General features: G+C 45.1%; 1 protein-coding gene across 3 annotated transcripts in view; it reads left to right on the forward strand.

Annotated features, from left to right (window-relative positions):
* Positions 1-886: 886 nt before the first annotated feature.
* The window catches only part of ITGA6 (integrin subunit alpha 6), a 79,048-nt gene continuing 61,637 nt past the window's right edge, over positions 887-18,297 (forward strand). For all 3 annotated transcript variants that reach the window (XM_053597644.1, XM_053597642.1, XM_053597643.1), the window contains exon 1: positions 887-1,299. In XM_053597644.1, the coding sequence (XP_053453619.1) occupies positions 1,118-1,299 (182 nt within the window). In that variant the 5' untranslated portion in view covers positions 887-1,117. The remainder of the gene's footprint in view (positions 1,300-18,297) is intronic.

Consider the following 18,297-nt stretch of genomic DNA (forward strand, 5'->3'; position numbering starts at 1 on the left):
CTCCAGCCTGGGCCACAAAGACTTGTCTCAAAAAAATAAAATAAGGAACATTGGTGCAACACCTAGGGGCAACACCTCACTGGAGGCCTTGGACGTCCAGCCCCATGCTCTCTGGAGGCTGGAGCCTTCAGGCCACCCACACAAACCTCAGAGCTGCCTCTTCCCACAACTAGTTCTGGAAATTGGGCTAGGAAAGAAGGGCAACGTTTGAGGGCCACTTTAGGTAACCCATCTTTTACTTCTTTACAGACTCAGAACATCTGGAAACCAAGTTTCAAATTTCTGACTCCTTTGTGACTTGTCTCCTGAGCGACCTAAGGAGTAAAGCTGATTTTCAATTTTTTCATCTGAAAAAAAAAAAAAAATACCCACCTCACAGGATTTTTAGGATTAAATGAGGTGATGGCTGTGTTTAGTAAGTTGCACAGCAGTATGAAAGTGTGTGCTGTTATCATTTTTGACGGACCCAGAGCAGTGTATACAGCTGTAGCCCCCAGATATGGGCTACTCGTTAAGCATTCCATGCACACCTGTAGGGTGAATGAATGAAGTATGCATTTGCACGCGGGCCCACGTCTGCAAACACTGGCTGCTCCAAGCAATGAGGCCCGGCACACCACCTGCACCTTTACTAAGAGGTAGTGAACGCCTTTCTCGCTCTGAGCTGCACGGCAACCACAATTCAAGCGCTTCTTTCCAGAGGGGGCCAGGAGCTCGCCTCCTGGTGTCCCCCGCTGCTGCCTGCCGGCAGGTGAGGGACGCTGGGGGAGGCTAGGGGCCGGATCACTGTGTAGCCTGTGGCCGGCCGGGCTCGGGAGCGCAAGGAGGGGCCAGCAGGGTGGGGAGGGGTGGGAAGGGGCGGGGCCGGCATCCCAGTCACTTGATAAAACGCCTGCGAGTCTCCAGAGAACAACGGGCTCATTCAGTGGTCGGGAGCTGCCGGCGAGGGGGAGCGGCCGGACGGAGAGCGCGACCCGTCCCGGGGGTGGGGCCGGGCGCAGTGGCGAGAGGAGGCAAAGGTGGCTGCGGCAGCAACAGCGGAGCGGCAGCCTCGGACCCAGCCCGCAGCGCACGGCGGCCGCTGCAGGTCCCCGCTCCCCTCCCGGTGCGCCCGCCCATGGCGGCGGCGGGGCAGCTGTGCCTGCTCTACCTGTCGGCCGGGCTCCTGCCCCGGCTCGGCGCAGCCTTCAACTTGGACACCCACGAGGACAATGTGATCCGGAAATCTGGGGACCCCGGGAGTCTCTTCGGCTTCTCGCTGGCCATGCACTGGCAGCTGCAGCCCGAAGACAAGCGGCTGTGAGTTCCCTGCCTCTTCCCACCCCCGGACCGGGGCGCCGGCCCGCGCGAGGAGAGGGGAGGGCGCGCCCTGTTCCCGCCCGCCAGGCGCGCCCGGAGTTGGCCGGCCGGCCCTGCCCTTGCTCGGCCCCAGGCTCCGCCGGCCCCAGGGAAGAGCGGATCCGGTGGGTCGCGGCCTGGGCCCGGCGGGACTCCCCCGCGCGGCGCCTCCCTGGTTCAGCCTGGGAAGGAGGAGAGCCCGAGGGCAGGCCAGGGCCCCGGGAGAGCTTACTTTTTTTTTAAACCAAGAGCGTTCCTCCAGTTCTTCCCTCCGGGCACGTTTGCTAGGACCCCGGCAGGTGGCACGCTTTGCCGTGCTTCACGTGTGTGTTTTAGTGGCTGGGGTAGGGTGTAGGGTCACCGCATCGCCGCTGTGTGGTTGCTGGGAGCGTTGTTCCAGGATGATCCAGGCCTTTTCCACACTCGGGGATCAACTCGGGGCCCCCACCCCACAGACTCGCGCTCCCTGCAGAAGTTAGAAAGTCACTTTTCACGTGTCCAGCGTGACACTGCCGGCAAAGGAGGCGCTCCTGCGGGAGATACTTTCGCACGCTTTTTTTTTTTTTTTTTTTTTAAAGATGAACTTAACCAAGCATCTGCTGGCAGGTCTACATCACCTGAGAAAACAAAATCTCTCAGAGTGGCGTATCCGGCCACCCACCCAACCCCCAAGGTGCTCGGCTACACCCGAGACCCGCTGCGCTCTTGCATTGGGCGGGCCCAGCCGAGCGGTTAAAGCAAAATGTCTGATCTGAGTCAGGACTTTAAAAACCATGTTTGAAAGTGACAACCCCCCACCATAGCGCAGGAGAAAGTGGAGACCCGCGCTCGGCCTTCTCTTTCTTAAACAGTGTTTGGTTCCCACATGATTGAACTATTTAGGCTGGAGAGGATATTTTGAAGCTTAGTGGCATTAATCGTATTCAGGCTGCATTCTTGATCTGTGCTACCGAAAAACACTCTTAACAACAAAAGATCTCCCCTCTCCACCGAGGCCTTTAGTTGAACCGAGGTCTTTCCAGGACCAATGGACCGGAGAAAGCAAAGTGCAACCGCGGTGGAGAGTTTGTGTTGAGGAGAGGCAAGTGGGATTTTAGAGCTGGAGGAAGCCTTAATTTCAGCAGTTAACAACTTTGGAATTCGTGAATGTTGCTGGCCCCTGAGTCTTAAAGTCAGATTTTTCTGATAACACCTGCTAGGTGAAGCAAAGTAATAAACAGGGGCTAAGCTGGCTCCAGGCAGGTGGTCTGGGGCAGTAGGCCTGGCCAGCTGCTTATACTCTGCTTTCTCTCAGAAATAATGGTTGTTAAGCTGTAAATCTGAAATGAAAGGTGTCTGTTAGCTCTGTGGAGATGTTTAGTGTCTCTGAATACTTAGAGTGTGGATGTGTGTCTACCCACATGGAGAATCTGAACTTGTTAGTGCAGGATTGATGGTCCACAGAGGGAATTCATTCTCAGCATTCTGTGTCAGAGGCCCCCTGAAACTGCTGGCTTCTTTAAACTGCTCTTTCAATCAATATTGTGAAGGCGGGAGTACTAGGGCAAGAAATATCCTTGTGAAGGAGATTTGCAAAACGTGACAGCAGCCAGGAATCTCTTGGGCAGGTTACTGTTGTCAGGCTTCTCTGGTATTAGAGCCGCTGCAGGTCTTTGCAAGGGAAGGGTAAGCCTGTCACTGGGATCTGATGCTTTCTTAGGGGCTGACCCAAGGGAGCAGCTAATCAGCCAGCAGGATAGAGTGGCTTGCCTAAAGGGACTGTATCTTTCCTGGGAGCCCAAAGGCAGTAACTATACTCTGGGGTGTGGGCAGCTGTGGTTTATGTCATATGCTGCTCCTCACCCCTCTGAGCTTCAGGACTAGCACTTGTCCTCCCAGGAGAGCCAGCACACTCAGGCCATATCACATCAATTGTCACCTTTAACAGTAAAGAATGTGAGTGTAAATGAAGATGACCACTTCTAGTCCAGTTCCTAAATTCAGTGGAGAAACCCTTTGGGAATATTTCAGAGAACTGGTGGGATAGAGACCTGAGCTCACCTTTAGCATTTGTTAATTTACTTTGAGCCTTAGTTTATCGTAAAATGGAGATATTACTGCTTAATAGGGTTGTTGTAAAGATTAAGAGGTAATGTGCAAAGTGCTTAATGCCTGCCTGACATGGGTACTTACTAACTAAATGGTAGCTGTTAATGATAAATTTAAAAGCCACAATTGTGTTCCTCCTGCGTGTCGGGTACTGTACAAGGTATTTTAAACGTTCTCTGATTCTAAGACTTTCCAATAAGACAGCCAAACGTTATTGTTGTTTGGGTAATTGCTGTTTTAAATTCTCGGTCACATTTATGAAACCCATGTTCAGGGCAACTTTAATCAGTCTTGGAACAGTAAATACAGTGAACAAGGAACTTCGAGGCTGGAGAAGTAGAATATTAAAGATGTGTGGAAATAATCAGATAAATGCACTATAATAGAAAATTCATCATAGATCTTTGTGGCTTAAATTTTCTACAGTGCTATTTAAATACTTAATAGCATCTTAAACTCTAGTTAAGATTTTATAACAGAATAATACAAAATTGGCCACTCTGTATTGTATCTGAGAGCTTCAAAACATGTTGAGTGTTCCTTAAAGCTTTGGAGACTATAAAACTAAAGTAGATGTTATAAAACTTCATTCAAGTATTTTTTCTTTTCATGCCCCCGGTTAAATAAATTTCAAACTCCAAAGGATTATTAAACAGGTTGCCTGAGAGACTGAGGTCAGGGTCTAAGCACCTTGGCGTCTTTAATTTCTCTTCGGTAGTTAAGGTTGAGTCATCCCCAGAGGTAGAAGGTGAGTGATGATGACTGTGGGTATATCCATCTCATGAATCATCACTCTTGGCTTTTCTGGGAAGAGATGGGTCTATGTGTGACCACAGAGCAGAACCCAGGAGGAGGAGATCACTGTGTGATATTCTCATGGATCAGTTTTGTTTTCTCCCAATCTCCATTTTCTTCTTCTGTGGAGGCTCTCTGATCACAACTATCTCCAGGAGCTCTCTGGGACCACTATCACTTCTCTGCTGTGATATTCTTCATTGTTCTCAGACTTGTGATGTTCCAACTTTTAAAATTGTATTTTCTGAACTAGAGATGTAGTACAACTTATCTCTCTTGAAGATGAAGAAACTGAGCTGCAAGCTCTGAATCGTCTTGTCCAAAGTCTCACAACTGCCTAAGCAGAGTCTTAATAGGATCTGGATTTGAACTTGTTATTTCTGACTCATGCTCATGCCATCTCTTAACGGAAGAGTCTGAAATAACCTTCAGATTTGGAGAAATTGGCAAGGATTTCAGTTTTTGGAACTGTACTATATTGTGTTGATCAATTGAACCGCATGCCATTTGGATGGGTCGGGGCTATTTAAGTATAAATATTGGTGCCTGGATTCTCTTCCTATTGACCCTAATTTCAACTGGCCTTGGATGAAGTTTTGGGTCCTTCCTTCTTTGCCTGCCACCTCCCCACCCCCACTTCTGAAAAAGCCCAGTGCAGTGCGACTGTAGATAGCCAAGGATCAGAGCGGTATCCAGGATGTATGTCTAAGCACTTGCTTCCTTGCATTCAGCCATGCAGAGCGCCATGTGGCCCAGGGCCATCTTCCAGAGATCGCTGGGTTACCTTGAGTCCTGAGAGTAGAGAAAAATCCAAAATGTTCAGGGAGACTTACAAGAAGTCTCAGAATGCTATAAAAAGGCAGAAATAGACATGTTTAATTTTAACACAGTCTAGTGGGATACTATCCAAGTAATGACAGGGTTGGGAAAACAGAGTCAAAATTATTGATATGATTTAAATAATTTGTCAAGATGGGTATAGGTGAAACTTACTAAAGGCAGAATACAAATGTTTACATACAATAACTAAGAAAATGCCAGGGCGGCGCCTGTGGCTCCACTAGGGCGCCGGTCCCATATGCTGGAGGTGGTGGGTTCAAACCTAGCCCCGGCCAAAAACAAAAACAAAAACAAACAAAAAAAAAGAAAATGCCATAAAGGCTATATTGAACAGTTTGATGAGAATATTTCAGATTGTATATGAAACCAGCACATTGTACCCCTTGATTGCACTAATGTACACAGCTATGATTTAACAATAAAAAAAAAAAAGGTTAAATGCTCAGCAAATAAGATTTTGGCTGAGTGAGGTAGCTTATACCTCTAATCCTGTCACTTTGAGATTGAGGCCAGAAGTTTGAGACCAGTCTTGGCAACATAGCAAGACCTTGTCTTTAAAAAAATTTTAAACACTTAGCCAGCCATGGTGGCATGTACCTACTTAGGAGGCTGAAGCAGGAGGATCACTTGAATCTAGGAATCGAAGGTTGCAGTGAGCACTGCACTCCAGCCTAGGCAACACGAGATCCTGTCCAAAAAAAAAAGAAGGCCAGGGGCGGTGGCTCATGCCTGTAATCCTGGCACTCTGGGAGGCTGAGGCAGGTGGGTTGCCTGCGCTCATGAGTTTGAGACCAGCCTGAGCAAGAGCAAGACCTCATTTCTAAATAGCCAGGTGTTACAGTAGGCACCTGTAGTCTCAGCTACTTGGGAGGCTGATACAAGAGGATTGCTTCAGCCCAAGAGTTTGAGGTTGCTGTGAGCTATGACACCATGGCACTTAACTCCAGGGCAACTGAGTGAGACTCTCAAATAAATAAATACTCTACTCTTCTATAATGAAGCAGTTATTCCGTGTTCTTAGTTACATAGGCTAAGCATAACATATGAAGATTTAATTTAAGCTTTTATAACCAAATAGTACTAGAACTATGACACATGGGTTCTCCGAGGACCTTGGGTCAACATATCAGTGTAGACAGTGAATTTTTTGAATTTTCAAGAAGAACAGTAGAGACAAAACAGAAAATACTAATGCTTAGTTGACAGGGCTAGTTGTGCCTCCAACACTGAGTAGTGCTGAGTCACCCATCTTAAAGAATACAATCATATCTCAAGAATCAGTTTAAACTTCCCCACCCAACTCCACATCAATCTCTTCTTCCTTGAATATCTATAGCGCATGTCTTAATAGTTCTGATGGTTTGTGTTTAACTGTTATCTGCCATCTTCAGGGGAATCTCTCCCAACTGTGATGAGAGGTTATGAGAGGGTAGGGCTTTTATGCTCACTTCTTTGCCTGGTAGCACCTAGCACAAGCCTTGTAAGTACAATGGAGTCATTTCTTATATTCAATTTAACTCACAAAATCAATTCTTCCTGCTGAGGGTAGATAGAGGGAGACATTTCTTTATTTAACCCTTTGCCTTTCCTTGCTGAGGCCTTGGTGTCTGCTGCCCCCAGGGAAGGGGAAGCTATCGCCTTAATGGAAAGAAGTTCTTGGTGTTTGGGTTAAGGGCCCAGTTCTTAGCTAAGGGATTTTTATGAGAGGTTTTAAATTAAGCTTGGCTTTTGCCCGGAAGGCAGACTTTAGAACTTAACCCCAGAAATACAGGCTGACCTGCGCTGCAGTGGGTACTCTGGACTTGCTGAAGTGGTTGGTTGTTAAAACGAGACTAGATAGAGAAGGATGATTGTGGAATAGAGATCCTGAGAACGCCTGACAAGGGTGTGGGAGTCAGACGGGGGTGTGCACAGGAGGGTACTTGTGACCTGATAGCAGAAGGTTTAGTTCTTCCAGGATGGGAAGGGAATCTTGGAGATGTTTAACTTTTGGTGAAGTGGTGGGAAGACTGCTCCTCTAGTCCTGTGGACAGCCTAAGAGTCAGAATGGGCCCTGGGGGGTCTAAGTAACACTCTCACTCCTGGGAGAAGGGTAAAGATCCAGTATTGCAGCCAGGCCCAGTGCCTGTCTTCCCCTACTGCATTTGGGTGTGACGCTAGAATCAAATAACTTTGTATTTGGAAGGAACCTTAGAGCTTCTGAAACCTGGCTGGTCTTCAGGGTAACTACTTAGGGAATCTTTTATGAAAGTCTGATTCTTAGCTCAGCCCAGATCTGTTGCATCAGTTTCCACAGTGTGATCCAAAAATCTGTTCTTAAAGCCTTCTAGGTTGGAGGTGGACGAACTTGCTTTCTTTACATAGAGGCAGCATATGACGTGGATAAAAACAGAGCCTGGAGCCAGGCGGGAACAAATCCCGTTCTGCCATTACTAGCTGTGACATTGTACAAGACTCCTAACCTCTCTAGGCCTTTCTGTCCTCCACTGTAAAGCCAGGATAACTGTATCTAGAGTAGTTCTGGCCCGGAATGAGCATTGTGTGTGTGTTAAATAAATGTGGACACTGGGGCAGTGAGAGACAACGTGGCTGTGTCCTGTTGGGCAGATTTGGTCTTAGGTCCACATCTTCCGGGCTCCCCAGCCTGTGCAGCATGTGTGCTTTCTCCTTTTGGCTTTGATTTTTGGTCATATTTAAGTGTGTGTTCTCCCTTTCTGCCATTCCATTTCCTTCTCCAGTTACCATATGTCAGAAAGTGCATCTCAGAAGAACCGGACAGGCTTATGGATAGGAATGCCAACTGTCTGGTTCCTAGGCCTTCTCAGACCTTGTAACTTTGAAAGCACCTCCCCAAAGCCTGGTTTATTTTTATTAGGTCTTTGTTTGGCATTAATGTTTGCCAGGAAGGCACTTGAGCGGAGATGGATCTGATGGTTGGCAACAAAACTGCCTATAGTTGGAAGATACATGGACAGAGTATGGAAGTATTGTGGTCTTTGTGGGTTTTCTTACTCAGTTAGATTTAGAATTGCAAACTGATCTCTTGGAACTAAATTAGGAGGCTAATTATTAATTAGCCCAGACCTAGGGCAGGTAGATGGGCCCTCCAGCAGTGTCAGTCCCTGTTAACTTAATGACAGCTGTCTGATCTACTGCTGTCTGGCTTTTAGACAATCTTAAAAATCCAAAACCAGCACCCTGATTCCGAGGTTGGTGTGTTTGTGGCAGCAGATTCTCCCATATCATCTCGGTGCTGGACTCCATGATTGTTTCATCTGACCCCAAATTGGCAAAAGACTGTTTAGAAAACTTCCACATCTCTAAAACCAATTAGATGGCAAAGAAGACTCCTGAATTAGGGAGAATGGGAAGAAGCACCACTAAAAGCAAGTGGAGAGGGCAGAAGCAAGGGACATGGGACCGTGGGTGTCTCCTTGAGTGTTTATTTGACAACTGGTTAGTATATTTCGCATGTCATACAATCCGAAGCTTTTGGGAAAACCATTTCAGATATAGTATAAGAAAAGCCTTTTAGACAAATATGCTTTGAAAGCCTAGGAGTATAGAAACAAAAATAAACTTTGGAGTAATTTGAATGAGGCACATTGGTTAGTGATATGAAGAATAAGGAAGCAGCGGGCAGTGCCTCTCTGCCCAAGGTCTGTTTGCTTTGTTCAGTGATATCAGTGTCACTGTGCTTTCTTCATTTTGAAAAGGACATTCATTTGTAGTGAGATTGTTTTAATTGTGTGTGCACATGCGTCATGCAAATGACAACAAACATTTCAGACCCAGAGGGTAGGATGTCACTGAACCGTAATCCTCCTGGACCAAATGACCCCTTTGTGTTTATAGAATCGGATGCCCTTCTCTTTAGGACATGCAGCCATTGATCAAGGGAGCAGTCTTCTGTGGTCCTGATAAAAGCAACAAGCTATAAAGTTAACTAGAGGATCCTGATCAAAGTGAATTACGGCTAAAGGTGTTGAATGTGCCCTGGTGTGGATGGCAAGAAATCAGCCTATATGGTCCCTCCTACCCCCGTACATGTTGTCAGAGGAGGACCTGGCTGTCCTTCTACTGAACATGAGGTTCTGTTTGTTCCTTAAAGGTACTAAAACAACAAAAGTAGTGAAATGGAAATATCTAGAATTCTGTAAGGCTCTGGAGAGACTGGAGATAGGCAGGACAAAGACATTCGAAATACCTGAGGGGAATGTAAGGTGCTGAACCCTGTTGATTGGGCTTCAGGGATACGGCTTTGCTGTGACTCAAACTTAAGTGTTCAGACAAGGAAAAGCTGACAGAGGCTCGAATGTGATTGGGTGGACATACAGAGACCCAGTTCTAGGAAAATGACATTATTTGCCACTAAGGTCTCACAGCTGCTAATGACACTAGGTCCAGGTGCCAACTTAAGGCAATATTTAGACATGCTGAGAGTGGGTTTAAAGATTGGGTAATGAAGAGGCCTTACATAACCTCAAAAATCCAAAGAGAGATGGTCTGGGCACTGCTGGGTCTTCTAGAAACTCAAAGACATTGGCCCTGGGGAAGGCTGAGGAGATGCCTACTGAATAAGATGGTCCCAAGGCTGGGGAGGACTTTAGGGGACAGCCAGGAAAGTATTTTAATGCCCAGAACATGGTAAAGCCATTTCAGGTACTGTGTCAGATAGAAAGAAAAGGGCTCTACAGAGGTTAACCAAGTTAAGGGTTATAGGAGTGTAGAGAGGCACCCTGGGGACCCTCATCCAAGAGATCCCAGGGGTAGGCTCTGAGAGACAGTGATTTCCCCACCCTCTTTTACCCCCTAAACTTAGCAGTGACTGCCAGAAGCTGGCCAAGAAGATTTCTCAGTATCTTGGGATGAGAAATTGGTCTCTGTAAGCTCATTCATTTCTGTGTCTGCATATATGTTGATTTATATTTGTTTTTATCTTTCAACCTAAAGGAAATAGAGATCTTTATCCTTACTTGAACATGAGAAAGAAGTAAAAACTTAGGGACCTGCCAGAGAAACCACAGCCCACTTTTTTGAGTTTTCCCATAAAAGTTGTTCATTCAACAGCTATTCACTGAGTATTTGTGTGCTTGGCACTGTTCGAGTGCTGGAGGTACAACAGCGAACAAGACAGACAAACAGTCAACAAGGGGCGTGTTAGATTGTTAGATAGTAAATGGTACAGAGAAAGGTGAAATGGAGGAAGGGAGTAGGGAGTGGGAAGGAGCCAGGAGTTGGGGTTAGGGTTGGCAATGGGACAGCCAGAGAAGACCTCACTGAGAAGGGAGCTACAAGGAAAGAGCATTCCTGGCAGAGGGAATGGCAAGTGCACAGGCTGTCAGGCAGAAGCATGTTCAGGTAGGGCCTTAGGGGTCAATGAAAGATCGAAAGAGATGGGAAACATTGGAAGAATATGAGAATATGACATCTTTGACTTAGATTCGAAAGGGATTGCCCTACCTTGAGACTAGACTGTATGAGAGCAAGGATAGAGGTGATATTGGAAAGCTATTGTCACAGATAAGAGATGATGGTGGTTTGGACCAGTGTGGTAGCAATGAAGATAGTAAGAAGCGCTTAGATGTTGAAAGCAGAGTCCACATCAACAAGATTTCCTATGAACTCTGTGTTGAGTGGGAGAAACAGAGTAGAAAAGAATGTGCCCAAGGTTTTTGGCCTGCTCTGCTGGAGAGATGAATTTGTTATGATTCGGAGAGGATTGTAAAAGCAATAGATATTGGGGAAAAGGCAGGAGTTTGGCTTTGGACATGTAAGGTTTGAGGTGTTTGGACATCCAAGTGAAGCAGTTGAGTAGGCAACTGAATAAGAGTCAATTAAAAATGTTACTCTGAATTCAGGTGAAAGGTTTGGATTGGAGATAACAGTACAAGAGTCATTGGCAGTCGTTGTAGAGATGTCTATGCAAGTAAAGGTTGTATTTATGATGAACTGAAGGAAAGCACCAGAGATGGACAGTGAGGCCTGGGCCTCTGGTGCTCCCACTTGGTAAGGAGATGAGAGAAACCAGCCCTGAGACCGACAGGAATGGCCAGTGAGGGGCAGGAGGGCTGGGAGATGTGCTGCCTAGAAGCCACAGGATGGAAGCTTTTCTAAGAGGAAGTGAAGAATGAGCTGGGTCAAATGACACTGACTGAGAGTGGGTCACTGGATGGGTGATGTGAAGGCTGCTGGTGACCAGGAGAGAGCAATGTGGGAGACCAGTGGGAGCAGTGCCCTACTGGAGCGGGTTTGGGAGAGAACAGAGGAAGAATTGGAGACAAAGAATAGGAACTCTTGAGTTCTGCTATAGAGGGGAGCAGGGCGGGGTGGGGGGAGCTGGAGGAGAAAGGGTATCGAGAGGGTTTTGCTTTTTATGATGGGAGGAAGTTATAGTGAGCTGGTTTGTTGATGTTTGAATAGAAAAGGAAAAGTTAATGCAAGAGAGAGGAGAATTGTTGATATGACATCTGTGAGCAGGTGAGAGGGACACCCCAGTGGAGGGAGTTGGGCTCATTGTAAGAGTATGGGGCAGCTTCTCAAGGTAAAGTGGAAGGAAGGCAGGCAAAATAAAGGGGCAGAAATGCAGGTAGGTGGACAGTCTTCCTGGTGGAAGGGTGCACCTTTCTTTGATTGCTTCTGATTTCTCAAGTGAATAATAGGTTATTAGCCCTAAATTACTCAATACTTGTGTAGAAGTTTGCCTCTTCAGAAGGAAAAACATTCTAGAGGCAGACTGATAGATGTTTAAATTCCAGCTTCACATTCTATTGGTTTTATTTTGTACAAGTTACTTGTTCTCATCAATCAAATAAATGTGTTAATAGCACCTTTCTCCACCCAGGTGCTAAGGCACATGCCAATAGTCCCAGCTACTAAGGAGGCTGAGGCAGGAGGATTGGCTGTGCCCCGGAGTTGAATCTAGCCTGGCAACACAGCAAGACCCTGTGTCTGTAAAAACTACAAAAAATAACACATGATGAGTATAAAGTACTTAACAGAGTCCTTGGCATATCAATAAATGTCAGCCTTTATTGTTATGGGGGTCCCTTAAAGTAAAATATGAATGTAATTTTCTTCCTCTGCGGAGTTTTTGTAGCTCTTACGTTCACAGCCTGGTGGATGGCAGAGATGGCAGAGTTATCCTTTGGGAATCAGGCCTTAGGTTAAGTTGCTCTATGTGAGGGGTCTACAACCAGAGTTGGGGGTGGTCCATAGGCAGATGGGAACTATACACGGTCTTGATAAAGAGAGGAAGGGGAAATATGGGACTTGAAGAAGAGAGTATGGCAACTTGGCAAAACCATGTGACAGCTTCCAGGTCTTTGTAGCTATATTTGAGCTACAGAGAACCATAGTTTTTTATTTTGCTAAATTCTTACAGGGCTCATCTTAGGTATGGAGAGAACTCTTCCCACACGGGAGTTATCTGCAGCTCCTGAACCCAGCAGTGTCTGCGATGGTACGTCTTGGTGTGTCCTGCAGGCTGCGTGGATGGCAGGGTGTTGACTGGCCAGCACGTGTCCTGCAGGTTGGAAGTGAGCTCCGGGAGCGTGGCAGGAGGCCATGGCCATGTTTCCTTTCCCACTGGCTGGGTCGATTGCTTTTGTGATCCTAGTCCATTGATCCAGTGTTTCAGGGCATTTATTGAATTAAAATGACACACGGCCTTGTTGAACGTTCAGGAGTGTGGAAAGTGAGGCTAAGTCAGCCCTTGGGGGTCTCAGGTACTATCAGTTTTCAATCTTCTTCAAGATAAATGTTATAGGCCTTGAGGTAAATCTGAGTCTGAGAGGAAATAGAATATCTTTGAAATTATGCAAAAGTGAATCATCAGGACCTCAGTATTCATTCCCCTGAAGTAAATTAAATTAAATTATCACAAATTAAATAATGGAACGTCTTCTGGAGGGGGCTGGTGGTGGTATAGAAACATCATTATAGTGCAAAATCAAATATGTGTAAGTTCTTAATAGAAAACACAAGACTTTAAAGACATAGCAAGCTTTTGGTCACTCTGTACTGTGCCCCTGTACATGTTCACCTGCCTCCACCATTCGTTGCTTTCGTGAAAATGGCAGAGAAACAGTAACCCGTTCGTCTTCTCTATAGAAGAAAGGCTGAGACCCAGAAAAGTCAGTGACAGCTAGATTATGGCAATGTGGGCCCTGAGACCCAGCTGTCTGAAGCCCGGTCCACTGAACGCTGTGCCATATTTGTTTACCTTTTGGGGAAGTAGCCCATTCTTGGAGTTAAACCTGTGCGCCTGTGCTACATAATCTTGTCCCCCCCCACCCTTTTTTTTTGTTGCAGTTTTTGGCCTGGGCTGGGTTTGAACCCACCACCTCCGGCATGTGGAGCCGGCGCCCTACCCCTTTGAGCCACAGGCGCTACCCCATAATCTTGCCCTTAATATAGCAGTGTCTTGGGTTTTTAAATGTCCCCCTCTTAATGGCATGGGATAGAGACAGCAAATATACAGCCCCCGCCACCCTTTACCCTGCTAATTGGGGGCACATTTCTCAGTGGAGTCTCTGAATTCCTCTGGTCAACTTGCTCAGCCTCTGCTGATGTATGGCTGTTTGTGCATGAGACGGCACCTGTTTGCCCTCTTGGCCTCACCAAATCTCTTGCATGTGGGAGGCACCCTATAAATGTCTGCCTGATGGATAAGAGCCCTGTTGGTCTGTGAGCTTCTTAAGAGCAAGGCTGATAGCTTGTCCATTTTTGCTTCAAATCTAATGCACAGAAATGGATAGTTAATGGGTATTTGTTAAACTCTTTGAGTAGATTTAATTCCCCAAATACATTAAAGACTTATAGAAAATAGGAACTGAGCTGATCATTTCTTTAGAATGACCTGGTATATACCCTGCTATCTTAAAAAAAACATTATGGAAAGTACGCATAACAAACAATGTACTGTTTTAACAATTTTAAGTGTACAGCTCAGCAATGTTAAGGATGTTAACATTATTGTGAACACCCTCACACTACTAAAACTTCCTCTGAGGTGCTCAGAAACAGTGATGTCCCATATTATAATAGAGGCCATAAAATATTGATAAGCTAAACAAACTTGAACTCAATGTAGAATTGCTCTAAATCACAAATCATTGATACTGTAATATAGATTAGTGGCAATGGAAGTAAAAGTTTAACAAATTTATGGTAGAAGTTAAAATTCAGTCTCCAGTTTGGTGTGTGTTTTTCCAACTTGGTGTGGAGAACTGCAGCTTCTTGAATTCAGCAGGAGAGTACCTGGCTCCACCGGTGGGGCGCCAGGGTGCTCTTCACCTGTAGCCTTGGAGAAACCAAGTAATTTGTCTTAAGTTTTTCATTGAGTTAAAAAGAAAATCGATAAAAAACCTAGCTATATTAGTTTTTCTCCCTTCTGTATCTTGCTAGTCTCTTTCCTAACTCTCTGTAGCTTTAAAATGAACCCAATAGTGGTTATAGCTACATGCTGTGTTGAGTTTGAAGCTGGGGCTTGATATGACAGTGGCACATTTACAGGTCAAAGTTCGAAAGGAAGTGCTTGTTTGTTCAGAGAACACTGACTGGACTAACAGCTGTCCTGTGTAGTAAGGTCATCTTTAGCTTGTCTTGCAAATACTTTCCTTGTTCACTAACCTTAGAGCCTGATAATCTACTACCTGGGAGCAGCTTTATATTGTTGATTTTTTTTTTTTTTTTCCCCTAGTGGCTAACTATTGCCTAGATCCTGTGGTGTTTAATAGACGTTCTTCATTCTTACTGATATTTTCATGACAAAATTTCTAATAAGCTGTTTGGGAGCTGTCAGGATAGAAACTGATAAATATTACCTGTCAGAGTAGAAGCTTCCTGAGGGCTTTGCATTGTGAGGTTGTATTATCTGTTTGCCTAGAGCTTTACATGGAGCTGATACTTGTCACTCCTCAAAAATAAAATAAGGCTGGGCGCCTGTAGCTCAGTGGTTAGGGCGCCGCCTACTTGCTCTGGGGCTGGTGGAGTGGAACCCAGCCTGGGGCTGCTAAACAACAACAAGAAAATAGCTGGGCATTGTGGTGGGCACCTGTAATCCCAGATATTAAGGAGGCTGAGGCAAGAGGACCGCTTGAGCGCAAGAGTTTGAGGTTACGACACCATGGCACTCTACCAAGGGTGACAAAGTAAGATTCTGTCTCAATAAGAAATAAATAAATAAAAACTAAAAAAAAAAAAAAAAAAGTGCTTTAAAAGAAATCTAAACTCAATGCACAAGACCTAGGTGTTTTCATGTGCACCAAGAGCGGGCATGTTCTAGAAATACTGGATATGATAACACTTTTATGTATTTCTTTACCACTGAAAACTCTTTACCACCTGTAGGAGTTAGGAAGGAACTTTAGGTCTAGAAATGTAGGCCACCACCTTCATTGTAAAATCAAGAAACAGAGGCCCCTTTGTGTCCAAAGTTGTTTCTGCTTCCTTTTTCTCTAGAACCCTTGTCCCACCCTCCCTCCTAAGCAGGGGTCTACCTAGCCCATGTGGCTGTTTTTATAAAATATCACCAGAAGCTTAAGCAGGTCTGTTCAAGTCCCACCAAACTTGTGTGAATCTTTTTCTCATCATAGAAGAGTTGCAAGTTGCTGAGATGAGAAACATTTTTCGATTAGGAACTAGGCGTGGCTTTGCCTTTGGGCACAAATCCAGAAGCAGCTGTGTGTTCCCCATATTGGTCACCACTCCCTCCCTCCGTTACGTTTCTGAACAGGGAGTCCTGGCTCTTGCCATATCTCTCATTCATTGCTCTAGATTAGATGAAAGGTGAGGCTGACTCAGGCTCTGCCTCACTCTGTTGGGTAAACTCAGTTCCTCCCCTAGGAAGTGGTTGCTGTAGGTAGGTGGGGCAGTGGCCCTAGCATGTACTGCTTCATCACTGTGATAAGAGTTTACAGAGTTATTTGACATTATTCCATTTGATCCTTGCAACACCCCAGGAGAAAATTTAGGTAGAGCCATTTCCCAGGCAACTCATAGTGATACCCAGCAACAGGTGGAACAGTCTGAATGCCTCAGTCTGTTCCAAGACTGAGGCATTTGCAGCCTGTGGCTACTTTTAACAGTATTTATGGTGCTTTAGCTCTGAATATTGGGGATCCCCTGGACTGGACTGATTTAGTCCCTTACAAAAAAGGAGAAGAGGGGCCAGGAGTTTCTTTCGGACGCTTTTGCATAGCTGAGGTGTTGTCCCGAGAACTGTCTTGCTGCAGACGCGTATGGTGAAAGTTAGAGTTCTGGCATTGTGTTTTAGACTGCACCTCACTTGACTGTTAACTCTGTTGGAAAGTTTCTCTAGCTACCCTTCCGTTTCAGCTGTTCATTTCCTTTCTTCTGTATATTTCAACGTTTGCGTTACATTTGCACTCTATTGAAAGGCCTGGTGCACAGTAGGTCCATGCTGATGCACTTGCTTTTATTGAGACGTTGTCATGCCTCTGGAATGGGCTGTAAAAATCAGTCTTGACTTTTTTGCCTGCAACTGCCTGCACAAAGATAGCATGTGTGAGCTTGTTTTATGCAATTATAAAGTTTACTTCATGACTTCTGTGCACTGATTTTTACTTCTCTGACTATCATTTCCTTTAAAACCTTCAGTGACCCCACTGATGCCATTTAAAAAAATTACCTCTATTTATTTTTGAGTAGGTAATACAGTCCCATGGTCCAAACATAAACTACAAAGACATGGAGTAAAAGTCGCCCTCTCACCCCTGGTCTCTAGCCACTCTGTTCTTCCTGGAGGCAGCCATTGCTTTACTGGCTGGTTGTGACTCCTTTGGGAGATACGTATACATTTATAAACAAATGTATACATATATATATTTTTATAGATTTGGTAGCATGCCATAGATTCTTCTGTGCCTTGTGCTTTTTTGCTAGGTGTGTTTGAGCCTGTTCCATGTTGTAAATTAAGATCTTCCTTACTATTTAATTTTTGCATCGTATTCAGTTTTAAGGGTGAACCATGCTGTATTAAACCAGTCTGGCTATCTAGGTTATTACTAATGCTTTGCTGTTAAAAGCAATGCGGTGGTAAAAAAACTTCATACCTACCCCATTTCGCCTTAAATGGAAAATTAATTCCTAGGGCAGTGGCCTGCCTAGTATTGTTTTAATGGTCGTGGCTAATTCTGGGGGAGTGGCTGCCTTCATTGTGCTCTATTACAAATTCTGTCCTACCCATCTGATATCACCATGGGCTGTTCTACCAGTGGGGTTGGTAGAATCTTTTCAATAAGTAGAGTGGACAGCTTAATGTCCAAGCTATTGGATTGCTGAAGGCTTCAGTGTTTGTGTCTGACCTACACTTATTAAAATGTACCTGTTAAAATTAGAATGACTTATTGGAATATATAAGATTGCATGTACTGCTTCATCACTGTGATAAGAGTTTACAGAGTTATTTGACATTATTCCATTTGATCCTTGCAACACCCCAGGAGAAAATTTAGGTAGAGCCATTTCCCAGGCAACTTATAGTGATACCCAGCAACAGGTGGTGCAGCTGGGACTTAAACCTACCCATCTTTTCAGAACTCCCTCAGTATTTCTGATCATGGTTTTGGTCTGTTATGGGGCAGACAGGAAGGTGTGAGCTTTCTAGGGCTAGTAGCTGCTATAGATGTATACTATATTATCCCAGTAACAGACCTAAGTAGGACTGATGTAGTATAAGGTAGTACTAGCTGCTAAAATGCTGAAATAACTTCTGCATGATACGGGTTGAGCACCCCCAATCTGAACAACCTTAAAATCAGAGACTTTGTTGAAATGACACTCAAAGGAAATGTCACTGGAACATTTTCTGGGAAAAATTCCAAAATGCTTTTGGTCCTAAGCATTTAGGAAAGGGAATACTTAACCTGTTAGTAGCTTTGTCCTAAGCCCCTGAATATAATGTCCCTCCTTATTGTCCTGGCCATGCTTCCCATAGGAGTCCCCCCAAACCACATATTTCCCCCCACAACCCAGCAACTAAAGAGGAAATGTCCTACTACAACAAAGGGTGTCTGGGGCACAGCTCCAGTGCTCTGGCCACCATCTATTTTCCTTAATTGGTTCCCAACCCACAGTGGTCATAAATATCTAAGCGCCAGAGTGGAGTAGTAAACAGTGTAAATGTTTAGCCATATAACTTGATTTCTGTAAATATTTATATATGCTTTTTAAACTACCTTCATTTTTTTTGTTCATGGTATTCTATTTCTA

This window comes from Nycticebus coucang, chromosome 7, assembly GCF_027406575.1.
Source record: "Nycticebus coucang isolate mNycCou1 chromosome 7, mNycCou1.pri, whole genome shotgun sequence".
In the NCBI taxonomy this organism is placed as follows: domain Eukaryota; kingdom Metazoa; phylum Chordata; class Mammalia; order Primates; family Lorisidae; genus Nycticebus; species Nycticebus coucang.